Below are 15,518 nucleotides of genomic sequence, written 5' to 3' on the forward strand. Positions count from 1 at the left end.
ACTAAAAATTGAATCAAAAAGTAAAAAAGAAAATATTTTTATTTTCTTTAATATAGTATAAGGTATAAGATTAATATTTGTTTGGATGGAAATCTCTAGAAAAGATAAAGATGTTTATAAGAACAATACTTTCTCCATATATATATATAACATATATCTGACACTAGCAATTCCCTCTGACTCATGTGTTGGTTGGGCTGGATTACACTGGGTCAGATGATTATTGTTTGACATTAATGTTGTTCCAGAATGATGACCGTCCTCCATGAGACGTGTTATTCTCTAGAAGTGCTATAGAAAGACTCCTTGACACACTGCAGTTATAAGACCCCAGCAGCTCTTGTCTATATAAACATGCTCACCACCCAGTGAAGGGCTCGCCGTGCAGAAGTCAGCCGCCCGTGAACAGTGATTATGAAGGGTTGCGTGCAATCTGTCAAATGGTCTCATTTGCATAATAAACTCAGAAGAGCAGACACTCAAAGATAAACCGCAAGTCTATTCAAGCGAATGTTCAGAAAGAAGTGATTTGCTTCTGCAAAAAGGTCACGGGTAAGGTTGCCCAAGAAACGGAAGACCATAATACGAAGCTCAATATTTTAGTGTAACACTGTTTTATATTTTGAAATACACACTGTATGTGCTCTTCAACTCTTTAGTCCAGAAGCTCTACACGCAAATGTGAGATTGAATCTGTGGTTTATGTCGTTAAACTTTTCTCCTTCGGTGCTTTAATGGTCCAGTGTGTAATCTATTGACAGAAATGCAATATTAAAATTCCTAACTATGTGTATAAAGTCCTTTCATAATGAAACGTTATGTATTTACTATCTAAAAATGAGATTTCTATCTTCATAAGGTCGCCTTACGTGGAATTCGTCATGTTGTTTCTACAGTAGCCCTAGAGCGGACAAACGGGCGCGTTTCGTAAATACGCAATCTCCATCAGCAAGGAAGCGAAAAAGTGACGACATCTTTGTCCTGTGTCAGCCACCGTAGTGCCCCAAAATGTATTGACCAATGACTGTCTTGATTGTTAATTGCTAAAGGGGGGTGGACTCAGCCGTTGGTTGCAATTCACAATTGAAATTTCAAACACTGGACCTTTAACACAAACAGAAAACAAACAAATGTTGAATCATTTCTCATATGAACAATAACAGCGGAAGCACTGACCTGAGGTCCTGCTCCAACAAAGGTGATTAAATTGTTGTTGTATGAAACCCCATAGAAGCTCGCCGCCGTTCATTAAAACCGAATGCAAGCACATTTATCAGTCAAAAAAACACAATTAAATATGAAAAGCAATTGCTCGGTGTGAAATCCATCTTGTGTGTATCCTCCAAACAAACAACACAAAAGGGTTTTTTGGCTCTTGCACCAGTGTCGGTTTTTCATGGCTCTTGTCATTTGTAGCTTGGCTCCGCTACGGGCAGCCGCCATTTATTTCATTTTCATTCCTGTCGCTGTGTTGCAAACACACCTTTCTCAGCTCCTTGGTAAAAGTGCGTATTAGTTCCGTGGCTAATGCGGAAAGTAATTAGACCGGGATCTCCCGTAACCTCTTCTTCTGCACGGTTAACGTCCAGGTTCTTAAAGTCCACATGAAATCCAAATTCAAGTTAGTTCAACCAAAAATAACAATTCTGTCATCATGTATTCACGCACATGTGGATGCAACCCTATACGTGAGTGTTTTTGCTGTCGAACACATAAGAAGATACTTGAGAAATGTGGTTTCGTGTCCATACAATGAAAATCAACGTTCTTCAAAATATCTGCGTTTGGGTTCTGCAGATAAAGAAACTCATAAAGGTTTGAAATGACTTGAGCGTGAATAAATGTCGTTTTTTAGCAATTAACAATCAAGACAGTCATTGGTCAATACATTTTGGGTCACTATATAAGAACAGGTGGCAGGCTGATATGTTTGCATGTGAAGTGATGTGAACGTGAGCTTTTGGATGTCATTTCAATTCAGGTATCAGATCAGACTGGCTTTATCCGTCGTGTGTGATGACAGCTGAATGGTCTCTCAAACTGCACTTGTCAAATTTTAATCATCATGTATAACGCAAAATTCATTCACATATCGCTCAAATTCAAGTACGACAAAACATTCAGACGACGATGTATTCAGACAACATTTCTTTAATACAAAGTCAACATATCTACATACACAGTGGTTTCAAACCAATTATTGTGTGTCCACCAGAAGTAACAGTTTGAAAGCGATAGCACATGGCTTTCGTACGATAAAAACTATTTTCTCGTTCGAGTTTGGCTTTTTTTCTTCTTTTTGTTGGCCGTTGTATTAATACGTTCACTTTTGTATATTGGTTCGTCATTTAATGTACCCTAATCAGTTCGACTTGTCAGTTTGGCTCCTGTCGTCAAAGGTCCAACGTCCTAGGACAAAAAGTTCTCGAGCACTTCCTCCTTTCATTTTGAGTCCAATTGCGCAAGTGTCCGTTAGCTTTTCCGGAAAGAAAGTTCATGAAACACACAAAACTCCCAACAGTTTAAAAGGCAGCGCTGGAATTTCCAGGTTCCAAGTTCTCTCGGCTCTCATACTTCGTCCGTAACGAAAAATCCCCAAAGTAAAAAAAATTAAAAGTAAACAAACATGGCATGCATCTTTGCTATGAACAAACAATTATAAAAGAATGATTAAGGAGATGGAACAGTGGGGCAGTGGTGAGAGATGCTCTGTATGCTAGCTACGATGTCATGATGCTAATCGTCAAAAACGCAACCAATGAAGGAAATTTGCTTTCGCTGCTCGTTTGGCATTTGTATAGGCACTGGCCGCGCTAGCCCTTCTTCATCCAAATCTACAGACCAAAATTAGGTAAAAAAGATTACAATAAAAATTTGGTTTTTACTCTTTAACCAATAGAGAGCAATTAGAAACGATATTTAGCAAATACGTTATTTTTCACATTGTGACTTTTTATAACAATTAAGCATATTTCCATTCTCGCTACCGCAATGCAAAAAAGTTACAATGTTAGCATGCGATTATTTTCAATCGGGAGGCTTAACCAAAGTTAATCTGTTAAGTGTTACATCCTTGCAAAACTAGTTATTCAATAATTGCAGAATTGAATGTGCACGTGTAGTATTTGTTGTGCCACCTTTAATTTACATCGAACAAACAATAATAATATAAGATTACTGAACGCATTTGCTGAACCTTTACAAAAATGTCACAATGCAAAAAAATCGTAATAAAAATGGAACTTAAAAAAACTCGTCCTTTTAGATTCAAGAGCTCCATCTTTAAGAATGAAAAATGAAGTGGAGACGTGGCACACGAAGACTTTTGGGAAAAGAAGAGCTTTCAGTATTTCTCTCACCACTGGGTTTGAGCGTGTGGTCACTTAGATAAGAAAAGAACGAGTGGATGGGTTAAAATCAAAATAAAATGGAGGGATCGCAGATAAACAGAGCTGTTAGTGTTAGACAAAGCTTCTTTCAAAACTCTGGAAGTATTTCCCATTAGCATAAACTTTTTTTGTTTATCTCAGTATTGTTCAAAGACAGAAATCTTGTGGGTCAATTTATACAAATACATATAATATATATTTGTGTATTTACAGTCATTATATTCAGGATCGTAGCTGATATCTAAAAAACGACCAAACATTCTGTGGTTGTTAAGTAGATAAAATAAATTTCAACAAAAAAAATGGTTTTCACAGATATGGGCTGTATCAAAATGTAGTTTATTTTATTTCGTTTTTTTGATCAATTTCAATGTTAAGTAAACCAATTCTACATCTTATAAAAGTAATACTTCATTTAATACTAGTATTCCTAATCGATAACAATAGTGATTCAATCTGCCCTTGAAGGCGTTCCGGCTCTGACCGCAATGATTCATGGGGAATATTTGCATTTCTTAAAATGCATTTTCCAAGCTTGCTAAAAAACAAAAACAAGTCATACATGATTCCATACACGCAATTCATCATTTTCTGGTGGGATAAAACGAACGCCCCCTTCTGAAAAAGAGGAAAAAAACATTACACAAAAAAGGCTATTCATTAGATCTGGATACATCTTTATATTCTGCATTTAAATATATGTGCGAGTGTGTGTGCACGCGTATACACACACAAACACATCTCACATAACTCTTCTACAGTGAAAAAATAGAATGTCTTTTAACATAAGCAAAATTAGCATTATTTTTCCTTGCGAACTAAAAAAAAACCGAGTACAGTATCTTTGTTAAAAAAACAAAATGATGAAATCAAATGAGTGTTAAACAAACAAAATAATACAACAACGTATATATTTTATCATATGATGTTACAAGAATAAGGCTTTTTTGGAAATAAGATTACACACGGCTCCTTTCATTCTCTCACCAATCGGAACACTCCAAGCACAAATCATTCTTCACGATAGCCAATCAGTGATTAAGAGAAGACTCCTCCTTCTCATGCACATGTACAACAGCCCCACCCACAAAAAAGACCGTACCGATATATTTGTATTACGATTGCCCGTTTCTTGCTTTTTAGCGGAAATCCGCCGATCTCTCAAAAACGAAATGGCTGAATTAAATGGGCAGTGCACGTCTTCCTTCGTGTTGGGGCATTGTGAAATGGATAAAGAACCGGGACCGAAACACATTCACTCGCGCGTCCATCCAGTCCGCTCGATCACAATATTCACACATACAGCATAATGGAGCGAAAGCAGCATGTTTGGTATCGAGAGCGACGGACGAAAAACACGGGTGTAAGACAAAAACTCGTTTGAAATCATGGCAATGAACGTTGGTCACTGTGACACTGTAATAACGAAAACAAGAACTTTCCCAACTAGGCCGTCCCAACCTGACGAACGATGCTATCGGTTCCTCTCGGCTAAGGTCGCGCTTCTATTGGCTCACAGGAGGATGGAGGAGGAGCTACATCGGCAGAAACGTTTGCTAGTGTCCTCGTACGCCGCCTTCAACGCAGAAAGCCTCGAGATGTGTCGAGTCTCTTGTTGGGGATTCCAGAATTACTTCGTAAAGCGGTTGGCATCTTAAGTGGCTTCCAGGATGGCGACGAGCTTGGAGAAAACATGTGATCAGTAGAAGTCGTCTGTTTGTACCGTCGCTCCAAATGCAACAAGATCTCCCTTCGTTGGGTTTGAAACACGATTTGAAAACTGTATCTGCGAATTTCCACCGTACTAAACGAGGCACGATTTTGCCACAATCGTAAGTGAACCGCTTATCCAACCAGGTTGAGTTGATTGTTTTGTTCATTTCTCCACCTGGCTTTTCCTTCATCGTTTTATGTAAAATGTTCAAAGTTCGTTTGGATCTAAATGACGCCCACATGTCCTCCACATCAGAACACTTGAGGTAAAGTTAGTGGTCCGACACCTCGATCGTTCCCCTCCTACAGCCTGAGCCGTGACGTTTGCTTCATCCTCGTGAGCTGGGCGTGTAGATGGTCCGTGTCAGCCAATTGGAATTATTCGTGACGGCGTTTCCGAAAAGTTGATTCGTTAAAAATGTCCTGTTGTGTTTCCGTATTTGTATGTTGAGTATTTGTCGTCGTTTCAAGCGAGTTCTTATGGCTCAGGAGGCTGTCAGGGGGAGGGGGGTTGTGGGGCAGGGCGAACAAAATGGCTTTTTACGTTGCATAGTGATCGAAACTTCCAAGGTACTCCAGAGCTGCCTGATAGCAGAACTGATACTCGTCCTGTAGAGGTGGAAAAAAGGGAACGTGGTTTGAAAAGTTCAGGATTTTTGATTTTTTTTGTACAATAGAGTAACTACCAACACTAAAACGTAACAATTTTACAATGTGGCTAATTCATACAAACTATTACGATCTCATCCGTACATTTGGGTTAGGGTTTCAGAATTGGTTTTTCTAGTAATTGTATATTTTTGCACGATTCACAACGTAGGAATTCATAACAAAAGCGTACAAATTCCTGTGATTGTGAAGAAGTTGGTGAATACCATGGTAGAATGTCTCACCTCTGTCTGCACCATCGCTGGTCGTTGGGTTCTCAGCATTTTGACCGTCTGGAAGATGTCCACCACGCCCTCGTAACGCATCCTCTCCAGCACGATACTGAGTGTGATGAAGACTCCGGTGCGACCGACACCAGCACTGCGAAAAAACAATCGATTATGGTCTCTCGGAAACGAACATTCACGTACTTGTTGCGAGGAGACACACTCCATACTTTCTTTCAAATGTATCGATTAAACCCCACTCAAACGCACAGACGCTGAGCTTGCTGGTCTCGCTTTGACAGCGCTTGAAAAAGGAGTCTTAAGTCTAATACTCCGAGGCCTCCTTTATAAGCTGCTTTGGTGCCGAGCGTCTTCACCGACCCGACGATAATTGATATGACAACAGGCTTATAGGTCGAAAGCGACGCCGCTGTTGGGAAAGCGAGTAAGGAGGTGAGACGGAAATCGTGCGGTTTGGATTCATTAGGCAGCGACAGTGAAAACAAAACTACTTTGACATTTCTTTGGTAAAATACTGTTTGGCAATGTAGAAAGAAAAGATAAAGGAAGAATCCAGTTGCTCTCCTGGCAGCCGGTAGGCGCTGGTTTAACAGATAGAGTGTGAAATCTGACGGGCGTGAAGGCGCGCTGAATGAAGGGATTTACACTTCCTTTCACTGTACGTAATCATGCAATTAATGACAAAAACCATATGTCTCCATTAGATATGAAATCTGTGGGAGGGATGAGCGGAGGACAGAAGAGATGGACGAGGACACACAAATATATCCCAAAATGAAAGAGAAAGCAAATGACAGACGGAAGAAAGAGCAGGAACAGCTCAGGTTGGTATAGAAGAAAAAGAAATGCGTGCGGCGCTCACCTGCAGTGGACCGATATAGGCCCGTCCTGTCCGAACTGCTCCTTGGTTTTATGCACCTGCCCGATGAAGTCTATGAAACCCTCTCCAGATTTTGGCACCCCCTGTTCCGGCCAGTCGGTGAACTGGAACTGCCGCACGGTCCTGGACTGTCCGTCCTGCGAGCGAGACCACACAGAGATAAAGAGATAAATGTCAAGAGCGATCACGTCAATCACCCCTATTAGAACCTTCGCTCGGATCTTTATTCCCGACACAATCCCTTATTTGACGGCACGAGATGGTTCCCGGATCAGTCAATCAGTGACCTTATCCAAACGGATGCTGACAAGCCCGACGGAGAGCTGCCATCCCGATGCTAGATTACTCGTGAGAGAGAGACTACGACCAAACATCAACCCTCCCGTCTCGACTCCGCTCGCACTCTCAGTTCTGTCACAGATTTTTTATTCGCTGGAATAACTCTGGGTTAAGGGAAATCGATGGTGCGGCTGGCATGACGAGAGCGGGCTGCTGGAGACAGTGCTAAATGGAGTGATCCGGGCGGGTGATCGATGGGCAGACTTGTGCTTTGGAGTACCCGGTGGCGTCGGAGCTGATGGATGAGCGGAGACTTCGATGCCCCTCCGATGGAAGAGAGAAGGAAGACTTTGGCTTTGAAAGAAAAAGAATCAACGGGAAGTTCAGGATGGACGATTAAATTGGGTCTGATTGAAGAAGGAATGTTCACTTGTCCCTGCGGTGCAAGTCTATACGAGACGCTAAACACATTTAATCGTAATATTTGCCGGATCAGACACATTAGAAAGATGCCAAAATGTCATTATATTAAGCAACTTTTAATGCATTTTGTGATGTTTTGGTAAAAATCGCTTATTGCTAAGCATTGTTATATTGGTTAACGTAAATAAATGCTACAAAATATATGATGATATATTCATAAATTCTAATTTAATATATTGATTTTAAAACATATATAACGTGATAAGATATTAATATATCTTAATACAAAACTTGAATACGTGTAAAACTATTTATTTTGAAATAAAACATTTTAATATTATTATTGGTAGTATTAATATAAATCACATATATAAAATTAAACAAATATAATATAATACAATTGAAACATATCACAAAACATTCTAAAATATGATCAATAAATTAATATAAATACATACAATGAATCAATAAATATCAATATAAATAGTATTTTTATATTATTATGATTACGTTTTGCATGACGTTTATCTTTTATCTACTTGGCAACAACAGAAATCGGTCCGATCACGGTTGAATTTGTTCTTGAGAATAATTGTTTATAGTGGCTTATTTATACGAATTAATAAATGTTAGGCACATCGTAAAATACCATTTGCCTTGAGATTGTTGAAATGATTCACATGAATCAAAATCAAACGCCATTTCACGACAAACATGAATCTCCTTGGCTTTTGATCACTGCTTTCTCCACGAAATCAAACCACGGTGCAACGTGATTCAGTAAAACAGCCTGAAACGAAAGACGTTTGGGGTCTGAAGCGTCGAGCGGTGCGTGTCCAATCGTGTGATTGAAACGCGATTGTAAACATCATCGCCTCGGCCCCTCTCTTCTGTTCCTCTCAATCGGGCAGTCCGGACCCCCTCATCTGATGAAAGCCGGAGTTTGATTACTGGAGAGTCCCGTCTGGATGATTCCATCACAATTAAAGTGTGACATCGCTCATCTTCTCCTCCGGTTCGCCCGCCGGCGTCTTTGTGACCGAAGAGCCACTCGACCGATGAGGGATTGAGTCGTTTCGGCTAACCGCTTCCTCGCTTGAACCGTTTTCCAAAAACATCTACATTTCTAATGCATCATTATCTTCATGAAATCAAGCTTCAATAACCAACACATCTGGACTCACCCGAGCGTCTGTGACTTTAAACTCTCTGAGGATGTACTGAGGCATGTTGTACTCGGCCATCGGGTCCACCACGAAGTACTGATATCTGGCCGAACGCTCGGCGGGCCAATACTGATGACACTTTTCCTGCGAACACACACCATTGACATTGATTCAACCCCATGACTCGCTGCGGTGTAGAAGGTTTGCCTCTTTTATATGAGACACTCACCCGGCCCATCTCTCTGAGTTTGGTGAGCATCACTACGATGGTGGAGTTATTCTCCCATAACATCCTCCAGAAGTCTTCAGTGGTCTCTGCTAACGGCCCCTGCGTGGCTATATAAGCTTTCTGTTGTCTGCGGGAATGACAGAGAAAACATCGATGTGAGAGGAAATAGACATTTTTGGTCTACAGACATAAAGCAGTTTTGAGCAATATGCAATTTAATTCTGATCTTAAAGCTAAAACGAATAATACATTTTAATATAGAATAAAGTAATTAAACTAAATGAGAGTTATTTTTCATGTTTATTTTTAGTTATATTTAAAAAATATATAAATATTAACATTTAAAATATTACTTTATATTACTATACATTATATTTCAATGGAAATTATAGATTAATTCTTATAGACTCATTTGACACATTGTTATGATATTTATTTTATATATTATATAATATGTTTTTATTTCATATATGATTATAATCTTTTGATAAAAATAAAGTTTAAATAAATAACAATTTCATATAATGTATAACAAAATAAAAATATAATACATTTTAGTTAATGAAAACAACCCTTGTCTCCGTTCCTATTGGTTGCCTCAAATCTCTTTATTCAAAAGACTTCTGGGATGTCGCCGTGGATACAAACGTCTCCTTACTGATAAAAATCATGAGCTGGTTCATACCTGTATCCATCGATAAAGCTGGAGTTGATATAGTCGGACCCCTCCAGGCCTCTGATTGGCTGCAGGCAGACTCGAGTGGTCTCGTAGGGCATGATGTTGACCAGACGGTTTTTAAATTTGTTACATGGCAGATTGGCACTTATGAATCGGGACGTGTGGGCTTTGGAGTTGGCCAAACGCTGCGTGCGGGGAGAACACAACACACAGTAATGAATAAACAAATCATAGCATGAGAAATCCTGCTCATCATATTCAACTTATGGATCTAGATTGTCCGACAGAGTTTTCTGGCTACAAAAATGTCCATAAATGTGACTATTTTCATAATGATCTTTTCATTGTAAGTGTGGTCAGACGTTCTCTTCTGAGGGATTGTGCTGATAAACATCACATGGCCGTTTAACAATCCCCACGTTTGATTTTGTTTTTATGGCTCTGTTTTTTCCAATCCACCAGTTCGTCTCTGTGTATTTTTGTATGCCGACGAGACTGGGTGACCCAGTTTACATGCGCTCGCAGGAAACGCCGACACCTCCTATTGTTGTTATAATTACCCAAAATCCATCCATCGACCATCACAGAATCCCGCTCACCAAAATCACACAAAACCTGACGGCCACTGGCGAAGTGGGTCACTCATTTTTAGGACGCTGGTTACGCTGCAGTTCTGCACGTACACGCTCCACCTTCTCTTACGATCACAAAAAGGACTTGCAACCTTCAATTAGCATCGGCTGCGCTACAGTTCCCACCATTCTTCCCTTTCTAGGTCAGTTGTCTGGAAAGGTCTGTGGAGCGTTCTGGCTGTTCCGGCGGGTTAAGCCTTTAGCCAAATCCGTTGGGTTCATGCTCCAGGACGTTTTCTCTCTATCTCGCTGGCTGTTCTGCTTTGAATAGTTTACAAAGCACCTGAAAGGCCCTGAGAAGCTCAACGGGGAGAGTCAGTCATGAACCGAGCGGGTGAAGTAATACACGTCGGCAGGTGGAGTGTGTCGGGACGTCCGCTAAGCTTCACAGAGGTCGGGGCGGTCAACCCCGTTACCCATGCGCGTCGTGTCATCATTTGTAACCTAAAATCTCTCAAACGGGTTGGATTTCTGCCTTGAAGCAAAAGCTTGACATGAACACAAGTGCGTGTTTTTGGCCTCATGTTTACTAACAAACGCTGAAAAAATGTCTTCCGTTTTTTAGGCTCCGTTATAAACACCTCGACACCTAAATATGAGATCAAGCAAACTTGCGATTACCTTAAACTCCAGCTCCATACCGCTCACGTGTTCTCCCATCTCCACCTGCGCCAGCTTCTGGATGTATGAAAAGAGGCTCCGGGCGGCCACCTCCGTGTTTCCGCAGGCGACGGCCTCCAGCAGGGCGTCGTGGATGAAGCTATACTGGTCCTCCGTCTGCACCATATAGTTCCTCTGGGAGCGCATGAGGGTCACGTGACCGTAGATGTCCACCGTCTTCTCGTGTTTTATACGCTCCAACATGGCGTCGATCACGATAAAGCAACCCGTGCGTCCCACGCCGGCACTAAAAACGCATTACATTTCTGTGAGCAATGCGCATCAAATCTGATGTTTGAGAACATGGAGGACAAGAAACACTTCTGGGGGTTCCGACCTGCAGTGGGCGATGATGGGGCCGGCGTCAGGTGGATTACAGGTCTTTACCCTCCTGAGGAACGCAAGGAACGGGGTGGGGTACTCGGGAACGCCGTGGTCCGGCCAGGCAGTAAACTGGAACTGTCGAACTTCACGCTTTTCACTGGAACCGTTCTGAAATATTACATAAAACATCATTTCATCTAAATACTTCATTTTTATATTTTCTTCCCATAATGTAATATATAATATTTCCAGAGCTAATATTCCTGATTTATGTTTTTATGTTAAAACTGTGTTTTGATGCAATGAAGAAAACCCTACTATCTTTTGGTTTTATTTCTTGTTCTGGACGCTCTTTGAAGGTTTTATACATCTCGGCGTCGCTGCTCTTCTGACAGAAGCCTCTTTTGGAATAAATTAATACATAAACGGCGTAATTAAGAGCGAACCGACCCAGTTTCGGGGATTCTTGTTCTTCTGCGGGCTGTATTTTCTGCTGTGGATGTGTTTTTACGAATTCATGACGGCTGCGGGCCAATGCAGGATACGCCGGCACATTTTCAGCCACTGAGTGTGTATATTTGTGTGTTTTCCATGCAATCACAACACTGTTTACCCTCACAACACAATTCAATGTGTACTTACCCTTATGAGATGTAATGAATGCCATCTGCTTTTGTTGTATTGTCTATTTACACACGCACACAGGCAGAGACGGAAAATCTTAAAAAATCCACAAGCGTAAATATTGTCCCATGATTGATCGCTGTAGGAACGAAACTCATTTGTCGACATCTTCCACGGCAAACATTGACGAATGCGATTAATTTATTAGCATAATTCTATTAAAATATCCCATTATGGCAACAAAAAGCACCATCTCAGAAGCGTCATAGCTCTTAGCGACGGTCTTTTAATGAATACTGCGGCTCGTCGTGCCCTTCACTACGGTAAAAGCTCGATCCATTTTAATTCACGTTAGCGTCTGACTGTAACTCACCGTCCCTTCTCCATTTCTCTCTCTCTCTTCATCCACTTTGTGTTTACTTGACCGCTGCGTCTCTGGGAAGCCAATTTGCTATGGAGTAGTTTTGCTCCGGCCACTTAGCTAAGTGCTTCTCTTTGGCAGGCGTAACATTAAAAGATGATGGATGTGGAATGAGGAGATTATAAAAACCTGAGCACGCGCGCTTACGTACGCCGCCGAGATGAGAACCCCACGAGGGCATTCGAGAAGAGTTCCCGCTCGTCTTCACAGTCTGCAATCATACTGTTGACTTATTTATTTTTTGTGTGCCTGCTCACAAAAAAAAACTCCGGAGGGAAATAAAAGGCGCGTCTGTAAACTGTTTTAAAGGTATAAGGGAAAGCGTTGTCAGGGGAACGAGCGCGTCTCACGAACGCCCGTCTTTTCAGCGGACCAAATGGTGTTTGACGGATGAAATGTTCAACGTTGACCCGTTTTGATCGTCACATATTGCCATATTATCAGTTTCTCGGGGCGAGTGTGTTATAATAGTTCAAGGTTTGCGAACATTTATGTAGGGGGATGTAAACGCAACATGATTAAAGCCGCTAAAAAACACATGATACAACACAATTTAAGGATCGTCGCTACAACCGATTGTTAATCTCACGATTCGTCACGATTTTAAACAGTGGCTAATTCATTTAAACTAGTTCTTAACTTGTCATTTTAGCACACTCTTCATTCGCGCTAGATATGGTTAGATTGTATTGCAATAATCTTGCGTTTCTGAACAATCGTACAAGTTCATATGAATTATCTTACTTTGTGTAAAGAGAAGGTCCGCACACAGAAAGTGGCGAGCTCGATGGTGTCCAGAAGCGTCACTTGGATCATCCCGTAGGTCTCCGTTCCTCTGCTGGGCCAGTACTGATCGCACTTGATCTGCGTGGACGGAGAGAAAAGAGTCAACGTTAGAACATCTTACACAGACTCGATTCTCGAGTTGAATTTCCATCGCTTGCTTATATTTACCCTGGTATTGTCATGCAAATATCTTCAGTCCTTTATAGAAATATGCTATTGAGCTAAACCAACTAATAGCTTTTTAAATGCAGACGATTGTGCGCACGTTCGTGAGCAAAAGCACTAGACGGCGGTTTTAAAGAAACTCATTTGACAAAAGAATAAAGCGAATAAATCAAAACTAGGTCGAGGATGTTGGCCTTGCAGTTAAAGCTTTTGATTTCACATTTCATCCGTTTTGTGAGTGAAGAACTTGATGCTGGATTTCTGTCATCATTGTTTAAACTTGATCGACCTTCCTTTAGCAAAGTGGAAGCAAACTCACAGCTACAGTCTCCAATCTCCGTACAGTCGGTTGGAAAAGGCTAACCGGCTTTAGCTCCGGGGGTTCACACCTGCAGTCACGAATCCTCCTAGAAGACCCTCGCCCCCCCCATGTCACATCAATTACCCTGCTATAATGTTTTCCTTCCCCTCTTTGACACCTGGCACACTGACAGACCCCCGGCCCGCCGCTGCCCTGATAAAAATTCACTCAATATGGAGAGTGGCGCGTCACTGGCAGCCGCGGAACACTTATGCGTTGTGACAGCGAAAGCGTTCGGCTTTAACGCTTGCACCGGACGATCCCCTCATTCTGATCTTATCTGACAGACCGCTCACATGGTGCGAGAGAGACGTGATACTTACGTATGTAGTATTCTCAAGCAAAAAATAGATTAAAAGCTTGAGAGACGATTTCAGAATCTGTAGAGTAAGAGATCTGGCTTGCAGAAGAGGAAGTCTCCAGCTAAAGAGATTCTCTGCTTCCTCTCACTCTCACGGTAAATGGGCCGCGGCACTCTGATAGCGCTGAGAAAAGATCCTCTCCTTTCTCACCGAAGCCTCTTTCTTTATTTCTCTCCATTTGTTCTCTATCCGTTTGCTTATTCATTCAGCCGGTAATGTCATTTCAACTGGAATAACGTCAATTGGTTCAGTCTGAGGGCCAGATACTTAAACAAGCGTGTAGGAGCAGTCGATCATGTCTCAAGAACAAAAAAACTGCCGTGCTTTTTACCTACACATCACCAGCCGTGAACGCTGTTATAGAAGTCGATCGCAAACTTCCTTCTGAAATGACTAAAACACAGCGCATTCCCAGATTGCACTGCACAAGCGCCAAAGAATGCTTTGATAGCAAATACAAAAATCAGGATAAACTCACGATACGTGCAAATGCCAAAGATTTGACGGTAAAGAACGGAAAGTATGATTTTAGCAACATTTCTTTCGTTAGCCTCACCCTTGACTTCTCTTCAAGTTTGGTCATCATGACGACAGTCGCCGATCTCTGCTCCCACACCATCCTCCAGAAGTCACCGAACGTCTCCGGCAGGGGTCCCTGTGTGGCTATGTACGCATTCTGTTTCCTGTAGCCGTCGATGTAGTTAGCGTTGAGGTAGTCGCTGCCTGTGATACCTGGAAATGAAGCAGGAGGGTGTTAACCGCGTTAGAGCCGCTAAACTAAACCAAACTAAACTAAGATAAAGATATAAAATGAGACAACTTTTGCTGAAGAACTCTCTTCATCAATTCTGAGTTTTAAAATGGCTGCCGGTGCCACTGTGTGCGGGTCTGTGAACAGGTTAAAAACGCTGTGTTGTACCCCGCTAACACGATATAAAGTCACACTTTGGTAATAGGCTATTTCACAGCGTCTGACAGATATCCATCAGAGAAAAGAATCCCCATGGAAACAAAATCCATCAAGTTCTTTTGCTTCTGTCTCCGTTTCTCACTTCTGTTTTTTCTGCTCCATCTAACTCTCCGAGAGCCGGCGGTTTCCACAGCGGCTGATTTAGGACCAGATGCTATACGATGGCATTAGGCTGGACTAGGAGTAAATCAGTGAGCAGAACCCAAACCGAACCCTCTCTCTCTCTCTCTCCCCTCCGGGCGGCCGGCAGTAAATCTCCAGTAAGCAGCATAACTCTGTCCCTTCTAAGCTCTCCGTCCGTGAGACGGCTAGAATGAACTTAAAGCTCCCGAGAGCTCGCAACAGCCGACCAAAGTTAGAGTCACTATTGCAGGTTTGAGACGTTCAGATACCAAATAAATGCAGCGTTTACATACTTCGTAAATGTGCGCAACTCGAGGTATAACTCACATGTGTAGTGCAAATGTTGCAGATTGAATTGAATATGTAGGGCTGGTGATTTAAACGAAACCCTCACCGTAAAACCGCATACGGTAACTCTCTATTGCCATCTATGTCT

General features: G+C 41.7%; 1 protein-coding gene across 6 annotated transcripts in view; it reads right to left on the minus strand.

The window, feature by feature from the left end:
• Positions 1 to 2,138: 2,138 nt before the first annotated feature.
• The window catches only part of ptprsa (protein tyrosine phosphatase receptor type Sa), a 146,349-nt gene continuing 132,969 nt past the window's right edge, over positions 2,139 to 15,518 (minus strand). For all 6 annotated transcript variants that reach the window (XM_079471332.1, XM_079471334.1, XM_079471336.1 and 3 more), the window contains 10 exons: positions 14,546 to 14,721; positions 13,060 to 13,179; positions 11,284 to 11,438; positions 10,908 to 11,193; positions 9,661 to 9,839; positions 8,976 to 9,102; positions 8,765 to 8,890; positions 6,861 to 7,015; positions 5,996 to 6,131; positions 2,139 to 5,711 (listed from right to left, as the gene is read on the minus strand). In XM_079471332.1, the coding sequence (XP_079327458.1) occupies positions 5,643 to 5,711; positions 5,996 to 6,131; positions 6,861 to 7,015; positions 8,765 to 8,890; positions 8,976 to 9,102; positions 9,661 to 9,839; positions 10,908 to 11,193; positions 11,284 to 11,438; positions 13,060 to 13,179; positions 14,546 to 14,721 (1,529 nt within the window). In that variant the 3' untranslated portion in view covers positions 2,139 to 5,642. The remainder of the gene's footprint in view (positions 5,712 to 5,995; positions 6,132 to 6,860; positions 7,016 to 8,764; positions 8,891 to 8,975; positions 9,103 to 9,660; positions 9,840 to 10,907; positions 11,194 to 11,283; positions 11,439 to 13,059; positions 13,180 to 14,545; positions 14,722 to 15,518) is intronic.

The sequence above is a fragment of the Barbatula barbatula genome, assembly GCF_947034865.1.
Source record: "Barbatula barbatula genome assembly, chromosome: 13".
Taxonomy (NCBI): domain Eukaryota; kingdom Metazoa; phylum Chordata; class Actinopteri; order Cypriniformes; family Nemacheilidae; genus Barbatula; species Barbatula barbatula.